The sequence below is a fragment of the Capricornis sumatraensis genome, chromosome 22 (assembly GCF_032405125.1).
Source record: "Capricornis sumatraensis isolate serow.1 chromosome 22, serow.2, whole genome shotgun sequence".
NCBI lineage: Eukaryota > Metazoa > Chordata > Mammalia > Artiodactyla > Bovidae > Capricornis > Capricornis sumatraensis.
In genome coordinates, this window is record NC_091090.1 from 11,211,370 (window position 1) to 11,233,307 (window position 21,938).

A 21,938-nucleotide genomic window follows, 5' to 3' on the forward strand; every position below is an offset into this window, starting at 1 on the left:
CAGGGATAGTCTGCCCTGTTTCCTGAGAAGTCATCCAGGTTTTTTACATAGCCTGGCACAAACATAAATGACTGGAAGCTAAGAGGAAACAGAGGGATGTGAGTGTGGAGAGAAGCAGCAAGATCGTCCATCAGGAAATCACAGCAAGGACCACATACCAGCGGTTACTGTCCACCCCTTTCTGCTCTGTAGGTCTGCACTCCATGGCCCTTCCACCAACCTGGGCAGCTAGGGCTTAATACCATCCTCATATCTAAGGGTAGGATTTGGATGGTAACAGTTACAACTGAATTCCAAAGAGAAATTTGGTACATTTCACATATGAGAACCATTAGAGGTAGCCTTCATATTGTATGTTAACAAAGTGTTACAATTTTAAAGAAAAACGATCTTGCAATTTTTAATATCCTGTGGTTTTGTTCCTTTGGATCTATTATTGTTTTACCAAGAACCTGAAGTGAAAACATTGAGGTTCAGGAACAAAACTGTGTTTCCTGTACAGAGCTGTGTCACCTAGTCCAGCATCACCTTTTAGAGAGATTTAGAAAACCAAAAAGTATCCAAGTTCACTGCAAGGATTATCCCAGAGTCTTCTGCGGTTATGAAACAAAGGAATTAAAGTATGGTATCTTCTGTATTTAAAGAATGCAGAAATGGGAAATTCAGATATGGCAAAGACTTACAAAAACATCTTCACTTTCATTATAGAAACACTGTTATTTAAATTTTAGTCTGCCTACTTGGCCTTCCTATTCAGAATGTTTGCAAAGGTAATAGCTGTCAAGTTTGCAAATGGAAAAAAAATTAGTAGCCAATACCAGGACCCCAATAAAGGCTGTTATATGTTTGTGTTTTTTATAGGAACACACACATATATAAACATATGTATACACACATGCATGCGTGCTAAGTCACTAAAGTCATGTCTGACTCTGTGTGACCCTATGGACTTCAGCCCGCCAGGCTCTTCTGTCCATGGGATTCTCCAGGCAAGAAAACTGGAGTGCGTTGCTGTGCCCACCTCTGTATACATATATATTTAAATTTAATTTGGAAAATATATCATTTCTCCCCCCCACCCCCAGGGATTTTAGTTTAAGGAAAAGCAAAACAAAACTATAGTTATTCAAAGTGAAATAATGACTCTGAATCATATTGATGGTTTCTTAATACTCCACACACAGGAAGTAAATAGGATTTTTTTAAGTAAATTCAAAATAGAAGTTTACGTACCCTAAATTGCTCAATCAAAAAGAAAAAAAGAAATCAAAGTAAGCTCTCTGGAGATGGGTATTATTTGTCATGATTTTGACCTAGATAGTAAATTAAAAGATTTTCCATCTCTCTAGAGTTATGACCTGATTAATACTTCATCTTTTTTTTCCCCTGGTTTTTGGATCACCTAAGGATGTGAAACCTCAGAAGCATCCCAATAATATTTAAAGGCATGAACACAAAATTTCAGAGTAAGGAGGTACCTTTAAAAGTACTTCATACAACACCCTCATTTGCAGATGTATAATTAAATTCAGGAGCAGGAATGACTTAGTCCAACTTAGTCTGATGCTAATGTTTTAACAGTTACCGTCAGACTGCCTGACTTTTTTGAATTCTCTTTTAGTTAACTGTCCTGACACCTAACAATTGGGGAAATATAAGAAAGAGAGAGTAATGTTTAGGAAAGTAGGGAAGCTATAATCTTGCTAACAAAGCTAGAGCCAATGCAAATGCATGTCCCTTGTCAAACAGGGCTATCATTAGGAGTAGAGGCTCCAGGAATGTGGAAAATTTCATAAATGGAGGCTTGTTCACCTCCTCTGTGTCAATCAAATAGGAATAATTTCTTAGTTCAAACACAAAAAAGTCACCTAACCAATGTTGGTTGAACAGAAATGTCCCTGGCATGGGTAGCATTAAGCATCATTAATCATAAAATTCTTGGAACTGGAAGGGAGACAAGAGATGGGCTAGTGTAGGGCCTCTCAGCTCTTGTCCTAGTGACATTTGGAGCAGGATAAGTCTCTGCCCTGGAGGACCGTCCTGGACACTGCCGGCATGTTCAGCAGCTTCCCTGGCCTCTAGCCACTACATGCCAGTAGCACCCCAAGCTCCAGGCAAGATAATAATGGCCGGGGCAATTCATACCAGATGAGAGCCACCGCCCAGTCTAGTTCCCTCTCTTCATCAGTCAGGTTCAGAGTTCACAAATGCACTGGGTAGAATTGGCTAACCACACAATCACAAATAGAACAAACACTTCAGAGCTCTTTCCACAAAACCAAGCTGCCCTAGTTCCCCTTTGGTTCAGTTATACATCAGAATGAATAAAGGCATCATATCTTGCCTGAATGAGAGGTGAAACTAGTCCAACCTAAGAATACACTGCAAAGGGTCCCCCTGGTAGCTCAGCTGGTAAAGAATCCACGTGCAATCCAAGAAACCCTGGTTTGATTCCTGGGTCAAGAAGATCCCCTGGAGAAGGCTACCCACTCCAGTATTCTTGGACTTTCCTGGTGGTTCAGATGGTAAAGAATCCACCCGCAATGCAGGAGACCTGGGTTTGATCCCTTGGTTAGGAAGATCCTCTGGAGGAGGGCATGGCAATCCACTCCACTGTTCTTGCCTGGAGAATCCTCAAGGACAGAGGAGCCTGGTGGGCTGCAGTCCATGGGGTCACAAAGAGTCAGCCATGACTGAGTGACTAAGCACACACATACAAGGATACACTGCAAAGAGCCAGTCCTTCTATGAAATGCAATTCATGATGGTCTAAGGCTTCCCAAAATCCATTAAGCCACAGATTGAGAAAAACACCTCTATTTTTCTGAGCTTACCCAATGGGATAAATATCACATATACTTGTTTTGATTTGAGCAGGTAAAATATGCTAAGCCTCTCTGCTCTACTAGACAAGGATAACTGACAATTCAGTTCCTGGTAAGCGGTTTCTTACCAAATGCATTTTCTGTTTTCAGAAATATTAAAGATATAAAGGTTCATAAAGCAAATTGGTATTTGGAAGGCTGGGCTACAGTAGAGTAAATTTCACTTAGGCTGTCTAGATTTGGAGATTAGAACATTATTTTGAAAAACTCTAAAAACCTACTAGCTCTTCCATCTCAAAGGAATCACCAATCCTGAATTTACAAATTTACTACAGATAGCTCTTTTCACATAGCCTTTGAGATAAAGAAAAATACACTTTAATCCTGTTTTCTGTTTTTCCATATATTTATTTTAAATCACTCGCTTCACTAACCTGATCTCAGTTTTCACTGGTTGGACTGCTGAAGCTCTTTGGTTTCTTTAATGGGATTTAAAAAATAGTTTATTTACCAGTCTGAGCTCTCTGCTTCCTTCTGTCCTATGCACTCTCTTGGCTGTTCTTCTCATTTGGATTTATCATTTTCTCTGCCAATATGACAAGCTTAAAGTTATTTTATCTTAGATCACAGTGAGGAAGAGAAGGTTCCTAATTCTCTTCATATGAGTCAGCTTCAAACTTCCGTATCTTCCTGTGACCTTTATACTTGTCATCATACAAAGTCTGTCTAATCTCACCCACACTTACACACACTCCCATGTATAAAATAGATAGCTAGTGGGAACCTGCTGTATAGCACAGGAAACTCAGCTCTGTGCCCTGTGATGACTGAGGGCTGGGGGTTGAGGCGAGGATTGGTGCGGAGGAGGTCCAAGAGGGAGAAGATGGGTGTATACATACAGCTGATTCACTTTCTTGTACACCAGAAACCAACACAACGTTGTAAAGGAACTATACCCCAATTAAAAACATGTATTACATTGAAATTCCTAAAAAGTAAAATATCGAACAATCTCTCCAATGGTTAGAGATTGTAACATTTATTCTAAACATATTAATCTTAGCATTTATAGTCAAAGAATATATCCAGTTTTTACTATGTCCTCCTCAAGATTTATTCTACTTGGATTCCATTTCTCACGGGTCAAGGAAACATTCAATTAAAAAAAAAAAACAAACAGAGAGAAAGGAAACCATAAGCCCCTCATCCTAGGTTGCATTTGCTATGTACATTTATTTTGATTAACTAGTCCCCAAATCATCTTAACAAAGCTGTGGGATTGAACCTGTTTGGGTGGAGATGGAGGAGATCATTGTAGACAGTGTTCTGTTATATTAGACAAAACCATGCCAGAAGCATGTGGTTGTTGTCATCGAGTTCTATTCATAGGCCGATGTTGATTCAAAGTTCAAGATGGGTTGAGAAACAGAATCCTCTGAAGTAAAACATAAGAATGCATATTTTTTTCACAAATATAATGAACTTTCTAATTTCTGAATAATACTTATGTTGCCTATTACTTAAAATTATTTTACACAGCTACCTTCACTCTTTGGCAATCCTGTTGAATGACACTTTTCAGGTGAACACAATAGAGAATTTTAAATTCTATATTTTAACAAAACCTTATTTTAGGTACTGTTTGTCTTGCCTTTCCCTGGCTTTTCTCAAACAAATATAAAGAAAAAAGCTTAATTTAAAGCTGGAATAGTCAAAGAAACATAAATTTTTTAAATTTATTTTTAATTGGAGGATAATTGCTTTACAATATTGGGTTGATTTCTGTCCTCTATCAACATGAACTAGTCATAGGTATACACATGTCCCCTCCCTCTCCAACCTCCCTCCCACCTTCCATCCCATCCCACCCCTCTAGGCTGTCACAGAGCACCAGGTTTGAGCTCATTCAGCAAATCCCCACTGGCTATCTGTTTTACACAGGGTAATGTATATGTTTCAGTGCAACTCTCTCAATCTGTCCCACCCTCAACTTCCCCCACTGTGTCAAGTTCTGCTCTCTATGTCTGTGTCTCCATTACTGTCCTGCAAATAGGTTATCAGTACATTTTTCTAAATTCCATATATATGCATTATTATATGATAATTGTTTTTTTCTTTCTGACTTACTTCACTCTGTATAATAGGCTCTAGGTTCATTTGCCCCATTAGAACTGACTCAAATGTGTTCCTTTTTATGGCTGAGTAATATTCCGTTGTATACATGCAGCACAACCTCTTTATCCGTTCATCAGTTGATGGACATCTAGGTTGCTTCCATGTCCTAGTTATTGTAAATACAAGGAACCCTGGGAACATGTGTCTTTTTGTCTCATTGTCTTTTTCACATTGTTCACATGTTCTTTGTTGCTTTTATGGTTTCCTCAGGGTATATGACCTAACAATAGTGGGATTGTTAGGTCATATGGTAGTTTTATTCCTAGCTCTTTTGAGGAATCTCCATTTCTATTCTCTGGGGATCCCAAGTGGCACTACTGGTAAAGAACCCTCTTGCCAGTGCAGGAGACATAGAGATGCAGGTTCAGTCCCTGGGCTGGGAAGATCCCCTGGAGGAGGGCATGGCAACCCACTGCAGTATTCTTACCTGGAGAATCCCATGAACAAAGGAGCCTGGTGGGTTACAGTCCATGGGGTCACAAAGAGTCAGACACAACTGAGGTGACAACACACACACACACACACACACACACACACACACACACACACATCCTGTTCTATATAGTGTCTGTATCAATTTGCATTCCCACCAACAGTGCACTGTGGCAAGAGGGTTCCATTTCCTCCACACACTCTCCAACATTTATTGCTTGTAGATCTTTTGATGATAGCCTTTCTGACCAATGTAATGTGATACTCACTATATTTTGAATTGCATTTCTCTAACAAGTGAGGGGCTTCCCAGGCAGCACTAGTGGTAAAGAACCCGCCTGCCAATGCAGGAGACTTAAGAGATGCGGGTTCGATCCCTGGGTTGGGAAGATCCCCTAGAGGAGGGCACGGCAACCCACTCCAGTATTCTTGCCTGGAGAATCCCATGGACAGAGGAGCCTGGCAGACTACAGTCCATGGGGTCGTAAAGAGTCAGACTTGACTGAAGCAATGTTGAGCATCTTTTCATGTGTTTATTAGCCATCTATATTTCCTCTTTGGAGAAATGTCTATTTAGGTCTTTAATTTTAAATTTTTTAAAAAAGAAACTTAGCCTTCCAATTGGAAATGATAAAAATTTAGATTTAACGAATAAATCTTTTTATGCCATAGACCTCAATCCTATCAGAAGTAGATAAAAATGAAACTAAAGGTTAAACTTAACCACAACAAATAACAGAAAAAGAGGAATACGATTTACATGAGAGGCTCTAAATATGGTCATGGTCATCTCTCACAAATAAAGACATCTGAGGAGTTAACAAAACAGGACATATTTGCTTAAAGTTTTCAGATCGTCACTGTTTCCCAGTAGACTGGGGTACAGTCAGATACTATGTATTCACTATTTGTTAAACTACTAATGCTCTGAAGCCTCACTAATTTTTAGAATTCAGTTGCTTAACTAATTATTAGAAGTATTCTGTCTATTATGATAGAATTGCCAAATAGGTCTTCTTTATGTGTTTGTTTTAAAGCAAGTAAAACTCTAAGATTCCTAATCCTACCGAAAGCAACAGAGGTGGACAGAAGTCTCCCGTAGCCATGCAGACCCCGCAGCCCTTAGCTTCTGTCTTCCATGATACATACACAAGGTCAAGAGAAAGCTTAAAGCAATGCTAATAATAACAATAATAAATAAAAGGGAGAGATAAAAGCCTAACTTTGAAGAGGGGAATCCTAACTGATTATATCCTGGAGGAAAAGGTGTGTTTTGTCTCCATAGGACAATTTTTTACTATTAAAAAGTTTTATTGTGCTGATGGTAAACTATCTATTACACATAGTACATAACCCATATATGATAAATTGTCTATTATCTATTACCTATAGAGGAGGAAAGAAGGAAGGCATGCAGGAAGAAAGGAAGGGAGGAGGGAGGAAAGAAATAAGAAGAGAAAAACGCACAAGGATTTCATTACATGAATAAACAAAAACACCCTGGTAAAACTTGGAGAAGCCGAATCTCTAATCTTAACTCTTCAAAAACAAATGTAGCCCTACAAGGAATTTAAGCTCTGTCCCCCCAAAACTATTCACTAAATCACTTAATCACTTCTAGATCTGAAAAGGTTAAACATTGTAATCTGAAAAATATTTCCTAATAAAATATTAACAAGATAAAAGATAATTTTGTGATAAAAGAGAGTGAGCCACCTTGATTGAGAAATGTTGGAAAAGGTAGCAATTTGTGGCAAAAACAGAAGTCATTCAGAAAAAAAGGCAGTATTATCTAGTTCGCCTTTTGACATGGTGAGTGTCGGCTCAGTAACTATAAAACATGAGTGACATGGAGAAGTGCAGGGACTATCACAGTAAAAATATAATTTGATGAATAATTAGATAGAAATCTGAAAATCACGTAATCACCAAAGTTGAATGTCAGGCAGATAGTTTGGTACGGCAGTCAGATGGCTAAGAAAACTCAGAAGTAAAAAAAAGAATGTAAATGCTACAACAAAGAAAATTCCCTAAATTATCCTTTTTCATTCTCTATGGTACAAAGGAAATTCATTAAATGATCATTTTCACACAAAAACATGCAAGTTTCCTACTGAAGCAAATTAGAAGGAAAATAAAATTTAAGAGGTAAACATGCTAGAAAGCATTCTTTTTCATTTAAGAGGAAAGAAAAACATTTGCAGGAAAATCAGATTAAGCTACAATATCACCCCCCTCACTTTCAATTCTATCCACAATATTTTGCCTATATTTCTCTATGGCTTCAAGAAAATGATATATCTGAAAGTATGGGTTGAATTACTAATTTATAAAGAATTAGAGAAAAATGTTTTATAATGTCATATAACTGAGGTTAGCAATTGCTTTTTCTACTAAGTTGAGACTCCAATGCAGAATTCACTTTGTCTAATTAAATACATTAAATGACCAGAAAAAAATCAATATACTTTGAAAACTCACACAGATAAACAAAAAACCATTCTTCTCTTTAGAATCTTTATTTTCATCAGTGAATTGATTTTCTAAACCTTTATGTCTTCTGGATGTCCATTTGGCCAACCAATTCTGTTCATTATTTTCCAACCCAACCTTTAGTTATTAACAAAACTATGCTTCAAAGTACATCATCATAGTTTTATATCCATAGATGGAGTGTTGAGGATATTCTGTAAGAACTCAAAAGGACCTCAAATTGATATAATAATGGATTGAATTAGAGAAGCATAAGCTTCATTCTGAAGTGTCTTTATTTAAAAATCCATCTAATATAGAATGGTAGTTCCTGGCCTATGCCAGTCTGATGCAAAAGTTGTTGATTAATAAGTCTCAATGACTCAATTATGCATTTGGTTGCAAACTTTGCTTTTAGTACTCAGAGGGTATCTCCAGGCAAATTTTCAGTTCATTATCAGTTCAAAAGACTGCCCTATTGTACTTTCTGAAGCTACAGTAAATACATTTCCATCTGGTCTCATCATCTTTGATGTCTGACATTTTGTAACAGAGTTTTGAAATCATATTTTATGGCACTGAAGCTCCCAGGGGAAATTTACTGACTTAACAATCCCATTCAGCACTTCCCGTCATGTGGAACTGTCCCCAGGACAAGGCAGATTAGTGAATATGAGCTGCTCCAATTTGGCTCAACTGTCAGGCTGAAGTATTCTCCATTACATGGATGGTTGAGATCAGCTGAGTGTGGAATCATTCAATTTATTCTGTGGCACCAGTGAAGGAGACCATAAAAGTGACCAGAACTGAATACACTTGAGTAGACTCCCTCCTGCTAAGTTCTGATGAAGCGCCACACTGAAATCATAAATTGTTACTACTCAATTTATTGTTTAAAGAACTCTCAGCATCTATACTTGTGAGCTGTCTTTCGTATCTGCCTCCATTGTAGATTCTGGCCACAATGAGATAATGGTTACAGCTCCATGTAGAGGCCAATTGATAGCATATGTAGCCTCCTGGTTTCCTATTATACACATTTTTCCTCTCCTGCAAAGTCAATGAATAAAACCAGGCAAAGTATGGAATTCACTTTTAAGTACTCTGTTAGACTTCTTTGAATTTTGATAGTCTGCTGACACAGAAGTTAGGATACACACAAGAATAAATTGATTGAAAGAAAATATAAATAAGTTTATGTCTGTGGCACCAAAATACTTAACAAAAGGACAAAAATTGTGCAGTAATTATCTGAAAATACATTGGTTTATGGAGTATATACATAGAGCTTTAAACTTGCTATATAGTCAGGAAAAGCTGTGAAAAGAATTGGCAACTTCTTTTAATGAAAATAATTTCCTACACCTGAAAATGGAATTCATCATTCCAGAGGACAGTAAATTGTGATACTGTATAGGAAGATTAACTTGACATTCTACAAAGAATCTTGTTCAAGGTAAAATGCATAAATTTGAAATTATACTAATAAAAAATAATACATTTTTTACTTTAAATTTTACTATAAATTAGATCATATTTAAAGAATATATTGCATGGATAATACATGAAATTTATTTTGTGTCAGCATTTTATCATATAACAATAGATAACTTTTATAAATTTTTATAATAATCTATTATCTAAAATGTCACATTAAGCCTCTAAATGATTAGTATCATTAGACATCTAATGAATGCTTTTACTGATGATGGAAATATGCTTTCCTAAGAGGAATTTCCATTTCTTTTATGTGCAAATTTAGTCAACACAACTTTATATATCAACAGGATTTTTCTAATTTAAATTGAGGGCTTTTTTTTTTCCCCTGAAAAATGGAAAAGATTGCCTCTAATTATTATTTTCAATGATATTAGTGCCTTCTAAAAATGTTTAACTTATTGAAATCCTATCAGTCTTCACAAAGTATATACAAATAAGCAGAAAATATTATTCCCATTTTATAAATAAAAACTATAGCTAAGCATGAGAAAGTAGTTCTAATGAACTTTTTCAAGACTTTGAGCCTGGTCATATTCTTAGATTTTAAGTAACCCAGATTTTAAAATTTGAAGGATCCTTAAAAACTTCATCAGGACGCCTCATCTTATGCATTAAGACACTGGAACGGGGCGAGATGAAACACCTTGCTCAGTGTCATAGAGTGAGACGAGATATTTCTTATGTTTCACAAATATGAACAGAATTTCTATTTCCAAGAATTGGTTAGTTATCATTTTAAAACTAAAGTTTAAAGAGTACTGCACTTTTTGTTCCTTTCTAAGTCTATTCTATCATATATTATCAAATGTGGTGGTGATCTTGTGTTTCCCGGTGATATCCACAAAGGTTTCTGGATTGTTTGCATTGCTTAAGCATGTAATAAAGTTTGAGATATAAAATATATAACCTATGCCTATTTGTTGCATTGGAAGAAGACAAATAAAGATACAAGGTTTCTCTTTGAGATATGTATGGAATTTTATACTGCCTAACTGACTGACGTGACTTAGCAGCAGCAGCAGCAAATGTGTATCTTCACATTTTCCCCCAATATCTTATAAAGCATCATCAACAACCTTCCATTATACATTCTCCAACAATAATATATATAAGGGGAATTTACCTTTTTAGTACATAAACAAACAAACAAAAAAACACCTTAAAATAACTTAACCTCCTATTCCCTACCTAGCACCACTCAATCTAGGGGATCACATCATCTCTACGAAGTTGAGAGGAATCCAAACAATAGATCTTTTGTCAAACGTATTAATGTACTACCAAATCTAATAAATTATGTCACTTCAAAAGGAAGCGGTATTTTAGTAACAAGAATGCAACATCTATATCACATGAAGACTCCATGATGTCTTCATAGAAAGTAATGTCTTAATCCCCAAAACAATACCAGCACTAGGTAGAAAAATTTTAGATAAAAGCCTTTAAATACTTCCAAATATCATCATGGAAATACTTCAGAATTTTTATTATGCAGAAAATGGAGCTTTTTTAAAAATTACTAAGATTATTCCAATCACATTTTCTTGCACACGCTTTATTCATTAGGGCATCTCTGCATTTTGTAGTTATTTATCCAAATATCAAAGACTTTTTCATGTGTACACTCACCTGCTCAGAAAAGAAGTCACTGTTATCCTCCAGGTATTTACTGAAAGGATTGGGTTCATAGACTTCCTCCTCTTTTTTCAGTAATATTTTGGATTTTACCAGTACGGGGCGAATTACTCCAGGCTTTGTCTTCATGAATGTCAATTATTTTTTAGAAATAAAGAAAAAATACTATTAAAATGAATACATAAGTGCATTAATTCATTCAAACGTTCTCATAGCAATTTATTATTTTTAATTTTTAAATGATTTTATAAATACATAAATAGCCAGAAATCAAAAGATTTTAACTAAAGTAGCTTTAGTTTTAAGTGACCTGTTATACAGTAATCAATTAGAAAAGATCTACTATCATGAATTTCAAAACGCCGAAACATCTTCATCTGTCTAGTTAAGTATCTTTACCAGTACTTGCAGCCAATAAATATTTCATTTGACAAATATTTAGTGACGGCATCCTCAGGGCCAGGCAGCATACCCATTTGGGGCATGATAGGAGAGATGAATTTGGTACAATTTACCAAGCCCATAACAACTTTCTTCTTCTGGAAACTGCCCCCACCCCCTGCACCCTAAAATCCCAGAATCCATGTTCAGACTCCCTATAATGAAAACAGGCAGGGGTGGCGTTCTGACCCGAGAGGGTAGGGGCTTCTCCCAAGAATATGGAGCAGGGCTTTAATCTGCCGTTTAGTCATGCTAGGAGACGGAAATGATACTATGTAAATCTGGGAGATTTGGGAAAGCCTTACTCTGCCATAAAAGCAGATCTGATAAGAACAAGAAAAATACAGCAAAGTATAAGGAGAAGCAGCCGGTAGAGGAAACACAGTTGAGGGCTTTCCAGAACTGAATTCCAAGACATCCCTGGAACCAAGCAGGATTTCTGGTCTGACACTCCCTGAGACTTTCTTTTCTTTAATACAAAATTCCCTTTTGTAAACTCAGTTTGACTTCTATAATTTGCAATCAAAAGAGTCTGAGTGAATAGGCCAGTCATTCAAAACTCACGGATTTATACCCAACATCAGTTAGACAAGAGAGGGAAAGGGAGAAGTCTAGTTTGGGGCAATTTCAAAATGATGTTTCACAAACACAAAAGTCTTGTTACACTGTAAAATGTCACAAAATGATGGATAAGTTTACAGAAACATCCTAAAAAATAATTTGATAAAAAGTTGTGACATTTTTTTCTGTGTGAGCACTTTGCTGTAATCATTCTTATCAGGTCCATTTCTTTTCAGAAGATAGAAAATTAGCTCTCCTCGGTCTGTGCTGATGCTCACTAGTTAAGCCTTAAGGATGAATATCTATCTTGCTGCCGTACAAGCCGTTGGTTATGTTTTGAGGCTTGAATAAGTACCACTCTGCAACAATTTTTTTCAGCTCATATTTTCCCAGGTGGCTTTCATTTCTATGCCAACTGGGCAAATAAAGATTGAAGAAAGTCTCTATCTTCCACAGGCTGGGCTGGGAAATAGCTCCCATTTAAGAAACTAATTTCTTTCCAGAGGGGGAAAGTAAGCAAGTATTAGGTTGGTCCAAAAGTAATTGCAATTTTGCATTGCTGAACTTTGCTGTTTGATATTGGAATGCCTTCTCAGATAAACAGGGTTATGTTATACATCATTTTAATGTGCATTTCTTGCTTTATGTTTTTTGCTGATGAATTACTACTTGCTGCGTATTTGATATTTATTTTAGACTAGGGAAATGATTTTAGACCAAAAGCAAATTTGAGCAATTTTCTTATTCAAGTTCAAGATTGTAAAGCAGCGGAAACAACTTGCAGCATCAACAATACATTTTGCCCAGGAATTGCTAATGAACATAGAGTGCAGTGGTGGCTCAAGAAGTTTTGCAAAGGAGACGAGAGATTTGAAGATTAGGAGTGCAGTGGTCAGCCATCAGAAGTTGACAGCAACCAACTAAGAGCCATCATCGAAGTTGATCCTCTTACAACTACATGAGAAGCTGCTGAAGAACTCAATGTTGACCATTCTATTGTCATTTGGCATGTGAAGCAAATTAGGTGTAAAAGCTTGATAAGTGGGTGCCTCGTGAGCTGACTGCAAATCAAAAAGATCATTTTTAAGTTTATCTTCTCTTTTTCTACACAACAATAACAAACCATTTCTCAATCAGATTGTGATGTGTGATGAAAAGTAGATTTTATACAACAATCAACAATGACCAGCTCAATGGCTGGACTGAGAAGAAGCCCCAAAACATTTCCCAAACCCAAACTTGCACCAATAAAAGGTAATGGTCACTGTTTGGTGATCCACTACAGCTTTCTGCATCCCAGCAAAACCATTATATCTGAGAAGTATGCTCAGTAAATTGATGAGAGGCACTGAAAACTGTAATGCCTGCAGCCAACATTGGTCAACAGAATGGGCCCAATTTTTCTCCACGACAATAATAAACCACATATCACACAACCAGCGCTCCAAAAGTTGAACATATCTGGCAACACTACAGTCCCCTGACCTCTCTCCAACTGATTACCACTTCTTCAAGCATCTCAACAACTTTTTGCAGGGAAAATGCTTCCACAACCAGCAGGAGGTAAAAGATGCTTTCCAAGAGTTCGTCAAATCCTGAAGCATGGATTTTTACGCTACAGGAATAAACAAATGTATTTCTCACTGACAAAAATGTGCTGATTGTAATGGTTCCTATTTTGATTAATAAAGATGTGTTTGAGCCTAGTTACAATGATTGAAAATTCACAGTCCAAGACCGCAATTACTTTTTCACCAACCTAATAACACCCAATTATATGTTAAATTGCACAGGTGAGTATAGACATGAGAGTCATATCCTCCAATGAACCAACACGAGAACAAAGCCCAGGCAACGACTGACTTCTACAGCCACCTGTAATGGGGAAGCCTGATATCTTGGTCATGATGCAAAACTGCCCAGATTTCAGGCCTCTCTTTTCCACACAACTTCCTATTACATTTCTCGTTCCTGCCACTTCTATTCCTGTTCCTTCTCCTAATCTCCTCCTCCTTTGGAAAGTAGGAAATCAGTACAACCCTAGTACTTAGGGTTTACCAGGTTCTAAAGCCAGCATGGAATTTTAGGAGCTAAGCTTGACAGCAGCAGCAGAAAGATGAAAGCAGAGGTGAGAAATCTGGCCAGATGCACTTGATATGCTAGAAGACTCTCCCTGCCAGGAAAACAAGATCCCCTGGTCCCTGCATTGCTAGCAGGTTGACGTGTTGGGTTATCCTGACCTGAAACCTTCCACTCGGATCATCTCTCTTGGTTTCATCATCCTCCAGGGTGAGTCCAGAAAAGACACTCTTCTGGTTGGTTGGATATCAAATATTAATAGCTTTAATATCAGAATCAGTTACTTATGTTTCATATTTGTTTCTCTACCAGGCCTTATGCTTTATGTTGCTATGAACTTCCTGAATCTGATGGTTGTCTGACCATTCGACAATGATTCTTTCCCTATTTTCTCTACTTCAGATTTTCTATTAGAAAATAGAAAAATATTTTCTAATTATAATTAGTCTAGTTAGATTCTCTATTTCAGATTTTCCAGATGCTCTTTACTTGGACTCAGTGTCCCTAGTCTTGGTCTACCAGAAGTCTCTGAATTTTCCTTCTTCTGGTTTGCTTCCTTGATCTCAGAACTGTTGCCTCACCCTGATTCTTCCATTATATTCACCACCTCTTTCTGTAATCATGATTTTTTTTTTCTTTTTCTTATTTTTCCCCCCTGAACCTTAACTTGCTGTCACTCACCAGTCAGCATTTAATGGACAGGGAAGTCAACTCCATGCAAAAGAATACTAAACATAGTTTGCCTTTGACATTGTTCACACTTCCCATCCTGTAACCTTTACCCACACCCTCCACACCTAACTGTGTCTCAGTGTTTGGTCAAACTGGAACTCAAAGCTTGGCAGCCCAATTCTGAACCTCATGCACTCTCCATGAACCATGGTACACAATCAGTCCTGACCAAGGCAGGCCTCTGCACCTACCCATACCGTTCTACTACTGCTTCAAAACCTGCCTCAAAGGTTGAGCACTCTAGATAGTGACACCATCATTGTTCTGAAGACTCCAGTTCTATATATTACAGGCACCACATTCAATATGTTACATTGATTATCTCAGTTCCTCTTCTCAACGCCCTGTGAAAGAGTCAGAATCAGTAACATGCCAAAGTCATGCAGTTAATACGTGAACAACTCAAGATTTAATCCAAGTCTGGTCTGATCATAAGCCCAGGATTTTAATTGCTCTGGATGATTCATTTTTAGCTGCTAAAGCATTGACAAATCCAGCTAGAGTCAACAGTGATACAAATATCATTCTGTCACCAGGAAAAGTCACTCCATCTAAGCGGAGAAATAAAACAGGCAATAACTCCCCTTCTCAGCACAAAGGACACAGGAAGAAAAATAAGAAAGTTCTTCAAAAAGCAAATTTCAATGTACTGTGATGAACCTCTTGAGAAATTATTTACACTGTACATAAGACTTTTTTTTTCTCTTTTAGAGCTATATTTTGGGGAAATAATTGCTAATCTTTTCATTCTTGCTATTAAAACACTTTCCCCACATTCAGAAAAATAGAATTATCATTGTAGAAGGGATGATCAGACATTTTATTTTTAACTAGAACCAGAATATTATGATTTTGATTAGTTATTACAGTTTTAAAATCTGAGAACCTCATTAGAGGCCGGTGAATATGTGGGCTTTTAGTGGATGGATACTCTGCCTGTTTATATTCTTCTTGACACAATTCCAAGAGTGCTAGACTCCAACAATCACAGAGAACTCTACTCTCCATTTGCTTTGAAGAGCAGAGTAGCTCATACAGTACTGATAAATTCTCTGCTTTAAACTAAAATATAGCTGATTTACAATGTATTAGTTTCAGATGTACAGCAAAGTGATTCAGTTACACATATACATATATAATGTACATATGTAATTATGTATGTATTCCTGACATTTGTGAAGTGCCTCAAAGACAAAACAATCATTGTCTTAGAGCTCTGAAGCATCCTTCTATCAGATCATCTATCAGATGCTCTCTGGAGCCATTTTTCCAGTTGAGATCTAGTCTATGTCTGGAAATGCAGTGTCTACACAGAGGTGAACAAGACATACCTCGTGTTCTCAGAGGGCTCACAGTTCAGGCGAGTTAAGCACATTACAACCACCATGTAAGTCAAGCCACATCACTGGACTCCTCTCAAAGCTCCTCTCTAACTCCACCTTCTCACTTAGAATAAAAGCTAAAACCCTTACAGTGCCTGCAGGGAGACCTACTCTTTCACTCCCCAAACAGCCTCCCGTTTCCCATCATATCTCCTGCTCAGACCTCTCTCCCTCACTGTCCCCTCTGGTACACACTGTGTCTTCCCTCCTCTGGAGTTTGAACTTGGCCTTCACATTGTCTGGAACTCTCTTCTCCCTTTCTGGGACACTCTTTCAATTCTCCATGTCTCTGCTCAAATGCCACCTTATTATCAGATAGGTCTTCTCTAATGATCTGTATAAAAGATCTTACTTGCCCTATTTTTATTTCTGTCTGACCTCAGTTGACGTTTATTTTCTTGCTTCCTCCACTAGAATGCAAGCTCTGTGAGGCCAGAGATCATTGTTTTCTTCACTATTGTCCTTCTAACACCTAGAACTGTGTTAGGAACCTAGTAGATGCTAAACAGACATTTGAAGGATAAACTAATTGACAGGCAGAAGCTCAATATGTAGGCTATAATCCAACATTAAAGCCTTAAAAAATTTTTGACTGCCCATTTAGTGTCTCCTCTCATTTTTCTTGGACTTCCCAGATGGTGCTAGTGGTGTAAAAAAAAAAAAAAAAAAAAAAACCTGCCTACCAATGCAGGGGATATAAGAGACACGGGTTCGATCCCTGGGTTGGGAAAATCCTGTTACTGCAGTGCTCTTGCCTGGAGAGTTTCATGGACAGAGGAACCTGATAGGCTATAGTTCATGGGGTTGCAAAGAGTCAGACATGCCTGAAGTGACTTAGCATGAACACACTTATTTTTCTTGGACTGACTTTTTGATTACAGTATAACCAAGGAAAAGGGAACACTATAAGAAAGAAGACCCACACTACCTCTCACCCCTAGAGAGCTAGAAGAAGGAATGTGGATTAGCGAGCGCCACCTTCAGAGATGAGTAGAAAGCAGAAGTTACCATCTTTAATGATACAGGAAGTCAAGACCAGGGATCACATCTTTAAGGACTTTGCAAGATTTTAACTCTATTTTTTAAAAATAATTTATTTTCCCCCATTTGATTACAGTGATAAGCAATAAAACTAACACCACCAGAAGACAATGATGTCATGTTCTCTGGAGAATTCGAGAGTGGGTGAGACTTGGGAGATCACATCTAACTCTATTCTTAGCCTTAATGGAGAAAAAGCCCAAGAGATGCAGTGTGTGGAGTCCCAGAGCCTGGAGGCAGGTTTTAATGGCCTGTGGGGTGCTGGTTCCACTGCTCACACTAATCAAGCAAACACTAACCCGAGAGCATTGTTACTTGCGCACTGTGAAAAATAGACATTGTCTATGTCCTTTGGAACTTATAACTCTAAGACAACAGGTTGGTATTGCCTCTGGCTGGAGACCAAATTTGAAAAGTAACTGCCAGCACTGATCTAGAGAACACATTATATAGATAATGCCTTCTTAAAACAACATCTTTCTTAAATTAACTCCAACTAGCAGACTGTGTTTTTAACTGCCTTTGACTGCAGTAGCAAGCTCTCAGGTCATGTGATTAGAAAACAAAACGGCAACAACAACAAAAATCAGCAAGGAAATGACAGAACATAGCACATAGAAAATCCACGGGTCTGGCTAGGAATTCTACTAATTTGATGGATCCAAACAGTGTGAAAGTACCATCGCTACTTCTTTTAGCCATTTGCTTCTGTCTTGCCTATATTCTCCAGTGCTTTTGTTTTTGTTTTTTAAGTTACTGGGGCAACAAACTCAAAGAAATGCAAAAACATTCTCCTAGTCAAGACTGTGGACAGAAGCAACATTTTCTAAATTATTTAGCTGATTCACTCATTCAATTAATAAATGTTCATTAACTCCAATTCTTTTTTAAATAAAAATGTTAATGTGCTTATAGCAAATACTTAAGCTTTTTTTCTCTCAAAGAAATATCTTAAATTTTAAAACATTATAGTACAGAGTAAAGCTTCCAAGATTGGGGAGGAGGGTGTGGACAGATTTTAATACCACCCATTAGCTACAGGACTTTTGAGATATGGTAGACTTCAGAGTGTTTTTCATCAGAATAATGGAAATAACAATTCCTGCCATACTAAGTCACAAAGTGACTGTGCAAATCTAATAAGATAATATGCATGACAGAACTTTGTAAAGAGAAAATAGCACAGAAGGAAATTGAAAAAGAAAAAAATTCTTTCCTTTTTCTTGCTTTTGTATTTATAATTCAGAGTACTGATACCAAAGGATCTTGATTACTCAGGAAAATGTTTATCTGATGAGCTTTTGAAAAAATGTTTTATGTTTTTTTGATTACTATGATAGTTGTATTACAATAAAATATACAAGATTTCAATCATTATAAACCTATTCCACAGCTCAGAAAACATCTTTTGAAACGTACACAACATAGATTGGCCAGATTGAAATATCTCAGTGGTTAAAGAGAAGCCAATAGCGTGACTCAAACCTGAGGAGGCATCCATGACAAACCCTGGCGCACTTAAGCATGTTGTGTCAAGGCAAATTAGTAAAGAATAAACTGCCTTTAAGTTTAAAGAAGGCATGAGTTCTACACAAAAGCTTGCAGGGCTGCCATTTTTGAACAACAGAGACCTCAAGGGCTCTTAGAAGAATAGTCATGCGCCACTAAAACCAGACACATCAGCGGGCTTTCAGAACCGGGAACAAAACATCTGAAAGGTTAAGTACTCTTCTGTATCATGTTCCAGTAAGATGCACTTTGCTCTTACCTGTATGCAGTCATGTGGTTTATTAAATCTGTTGTACTCTCTAGATTCGGTGTTGCGTCTTGGGCAACAATGAGCATTCTGCAGTGGCGTAAAATTTCAAAAGCAAAAGCCAGTGTCTTCTAACCTTAGGGTCCCCATCTAACTGCCAAAGAAGACCAGTGCTTACCCATCGTGTTGAGCCCAACCTGTTTTCTTACTCAGAGAAAAAAGACGCCGCCAGCCTCTGTTAATACTGTGATGACCCAGTCCAGGAATTAGGGAAGCTTTGTGAAGGGTCAGCCTAGATCCTGGATCTTCCTTTCCTTTTGTTCCCTTTCAGATGCCAAGGGATTCTCTGTCCGTAGGTGTGAAGCCTCAGTACCCTACTGGACTCAACCCAGTCCCTCCTCTTCAGGAAGTGACCATATGTGGCCAGTGAAGGTCACACTTCCATAGAGTCCTGATTTCCCAACGGCCTTTTTTTTGCCTCCTTGAATTATCTAAAATCAATAATGATATCTTTTTAAAAGTCACACAACAAAGATGAGCATGAACCCTGTGATCTTAGATAATCTATTCAAACTCTATGACCCTCTTTCTTTATCTGTGAAATGGCCACAAAGTAAACAGAGACATAATTGGTGAACAAGTTTCAAAAGGATCCCCAAAACACTTCTTTCTGAGCCTAATATTATATAACTTGGCTTGCAGGGTGAACAGTGGAAATATTTTAATAGTAAGGGGAAAGATCACATTTCTTTTCTTCCTTGAAGTGTTGAATTGGCATAATTATAATGTAATCAGGTAAGCCAAGTTAAAAAGAAAAAAAAATGAAAAAAAGTTTGGTTTTTTCTTGGTCTTTTTGTTTAATTTATTTTTTAATTGAAAGATAATTGCCTTACAGAGCTGTGTTGGTTTCTGCCAAACCTCAACATGAATCAGCCATAGGCATACATACGTTCCCTCCCTCTTCAGCCTCCTTCCCATCTCCCTCCCCACACCGCCCCTCTAGGCTGTCACAGGGCCCCTGTTTGAGTTTCCTGAGCCATACAGCAAACTCCCGCTGACTACTTGTTTTCCATACGGTACTGTAAGTTTCCACATTACTCTCTCCACACGTCCCATCCTCTCCTTCCTTCTCAGCCCTACCCCACCCTGCCCTGTCCATCAGTCTGCTCTCTATGTCTGTGTCTCTGTTGCTGCCCTGCAAATAATTTCACCAGCACCATCTTTCTAGATTCCAGATGTATGTGTTAGCATATGATATTTACCTTTCCTTTTCTGAAGTAAGTACTTCACTCTGTATGACAGGCTCTAGGTTCATCCACCTCATTAGAACTGACTCAAATGTGTTACTTTTTATGGCTGAGTAAAAAGCCAAAGCTCAAAAACAAAATGGCTTCTGTATTAAGCTTAGGCTACCATAGCAATCCATCATTTATTTTCACTTCAAACAATTTATTACATTTCTCCCCTAAAATAGGAGTCAAATAATTTTAATTAACTGCTTATTTCATGCAAAATGTACAATATTTATTTACATAATTTAACCATAGTCTATCATATGTTCCCCCAAATTGTTTTCCTGTATTATATACATGTTTACACATGTATAAACAAAAAGCAATACATATACATGTGTATGTGCCATCAGAATTACCTGTAATATGACATTTATATGCATAGCATATGTTACAAACACACACATTTAAATGTGTGTGTGTATATGTATATATACACTTATTGGTTTTTCAAAGGTATCCTTATTTACTCATTTTATTCAGAACTTAACTCAAAAGAGAATTCATAATGGCAAATATTGGAAATCCACTCATAAAAATGAAAAATTATAATTTAATTCATAAATGACAATACTTAAGGGCAGAAATATTATAAATTCTTTAAAAGCAAATTTATACAGTAGCACTAGTATGTAATTATTTCTATATTATTCCATACTCAGGGAATGTAAGTACAGGGTTAATGCAATGAGATAAAAGTCAGTGATTAAACTGAATAATTACATCAGTTCAAGAGATGTTCTTTTTGTGTGTGATAGCTTGCTTGAGAATAATCACTTCACAAACCTACCTAGATCTCAAGTGCATTTGGGGATTAAAACTTAATTTAAAACTTGGCTAAAAAATTCCTTGAATTCTCTATAGAAAAGGTCTAAAGTAAATGCAAAAAAATTATCATCAACATCAGTTAAAGCATTGCTTTGCATTTTTTCCCCTAGAGAACACAAGAGTCAAATTCATAGAATTATTTGATTAGGCCAAAAAAATTTCATTATCACATTTACAATGAGCCATTCATACTATATCTTATTTCATGAAATCATATTTGCTTTCTTAAAGTGTTTTGTAAAATATTATATCAAGACTGACATCTATACATATATCAATCATATATCTGTATATATACCATATACATGTTAGTCTGATAATACATATATACATTCACACACAGTCAACACCTAAAATCTGTTTTGTGTGTACTATGTTGAGTATAGAAATATTTCTTGATTTTCAAACATTACTCTCAAGAAACACGTACATATATCATTAATTTAAATATTAAAGTAGCTATAACAGTAGTCCCATATCTAAAGTGGGAAACTGCTCAACTTCATAATGTTAGCACAGTGCTTGTTTCCATGGCAACGCCTTCGCTCCCTTGAGCTAGTAACCGTGGACTCTGCCCTAGAGAGGCTTGGACAGAGTGTAATTGAATGCTTTCATTGTTCAGTTAGGAAATTGAAGCCCAGGTTCTCAGATTCCTGACTTCTCACTGTCCAGTAGTTAGTGTCACAGCAGGAAGTAAAAGGTAGGTCTTCTGGCCCCTGTTCCAGCATCCTTTCAACTATGCTATACTGCCTGCCAGAGAAGGCAATGGCACCCCACTCCAGTACTC

At 37.1% G+C, this 21,938-nt stretch overlaps 1 protein-coding gene across 1 annotated transcript in view; it reads right to left on the bottom strand.

The window, feature by feature from the left end:
- MLIP (muscular LMNA interacting protein) overlaps window positions 1–21,938 on the bottom strand; it is a 131,775-nt gene that overhangs the window by 18,110 nt on the left and 91,727 nt on the right. The window contains 1 exon segment of the mRNA XM_068960982.1: window positions 11,034–11,162. Coding sequence (XP_068817083.1) covers window positions 11,034–11,162 — 129 coding nt within the window.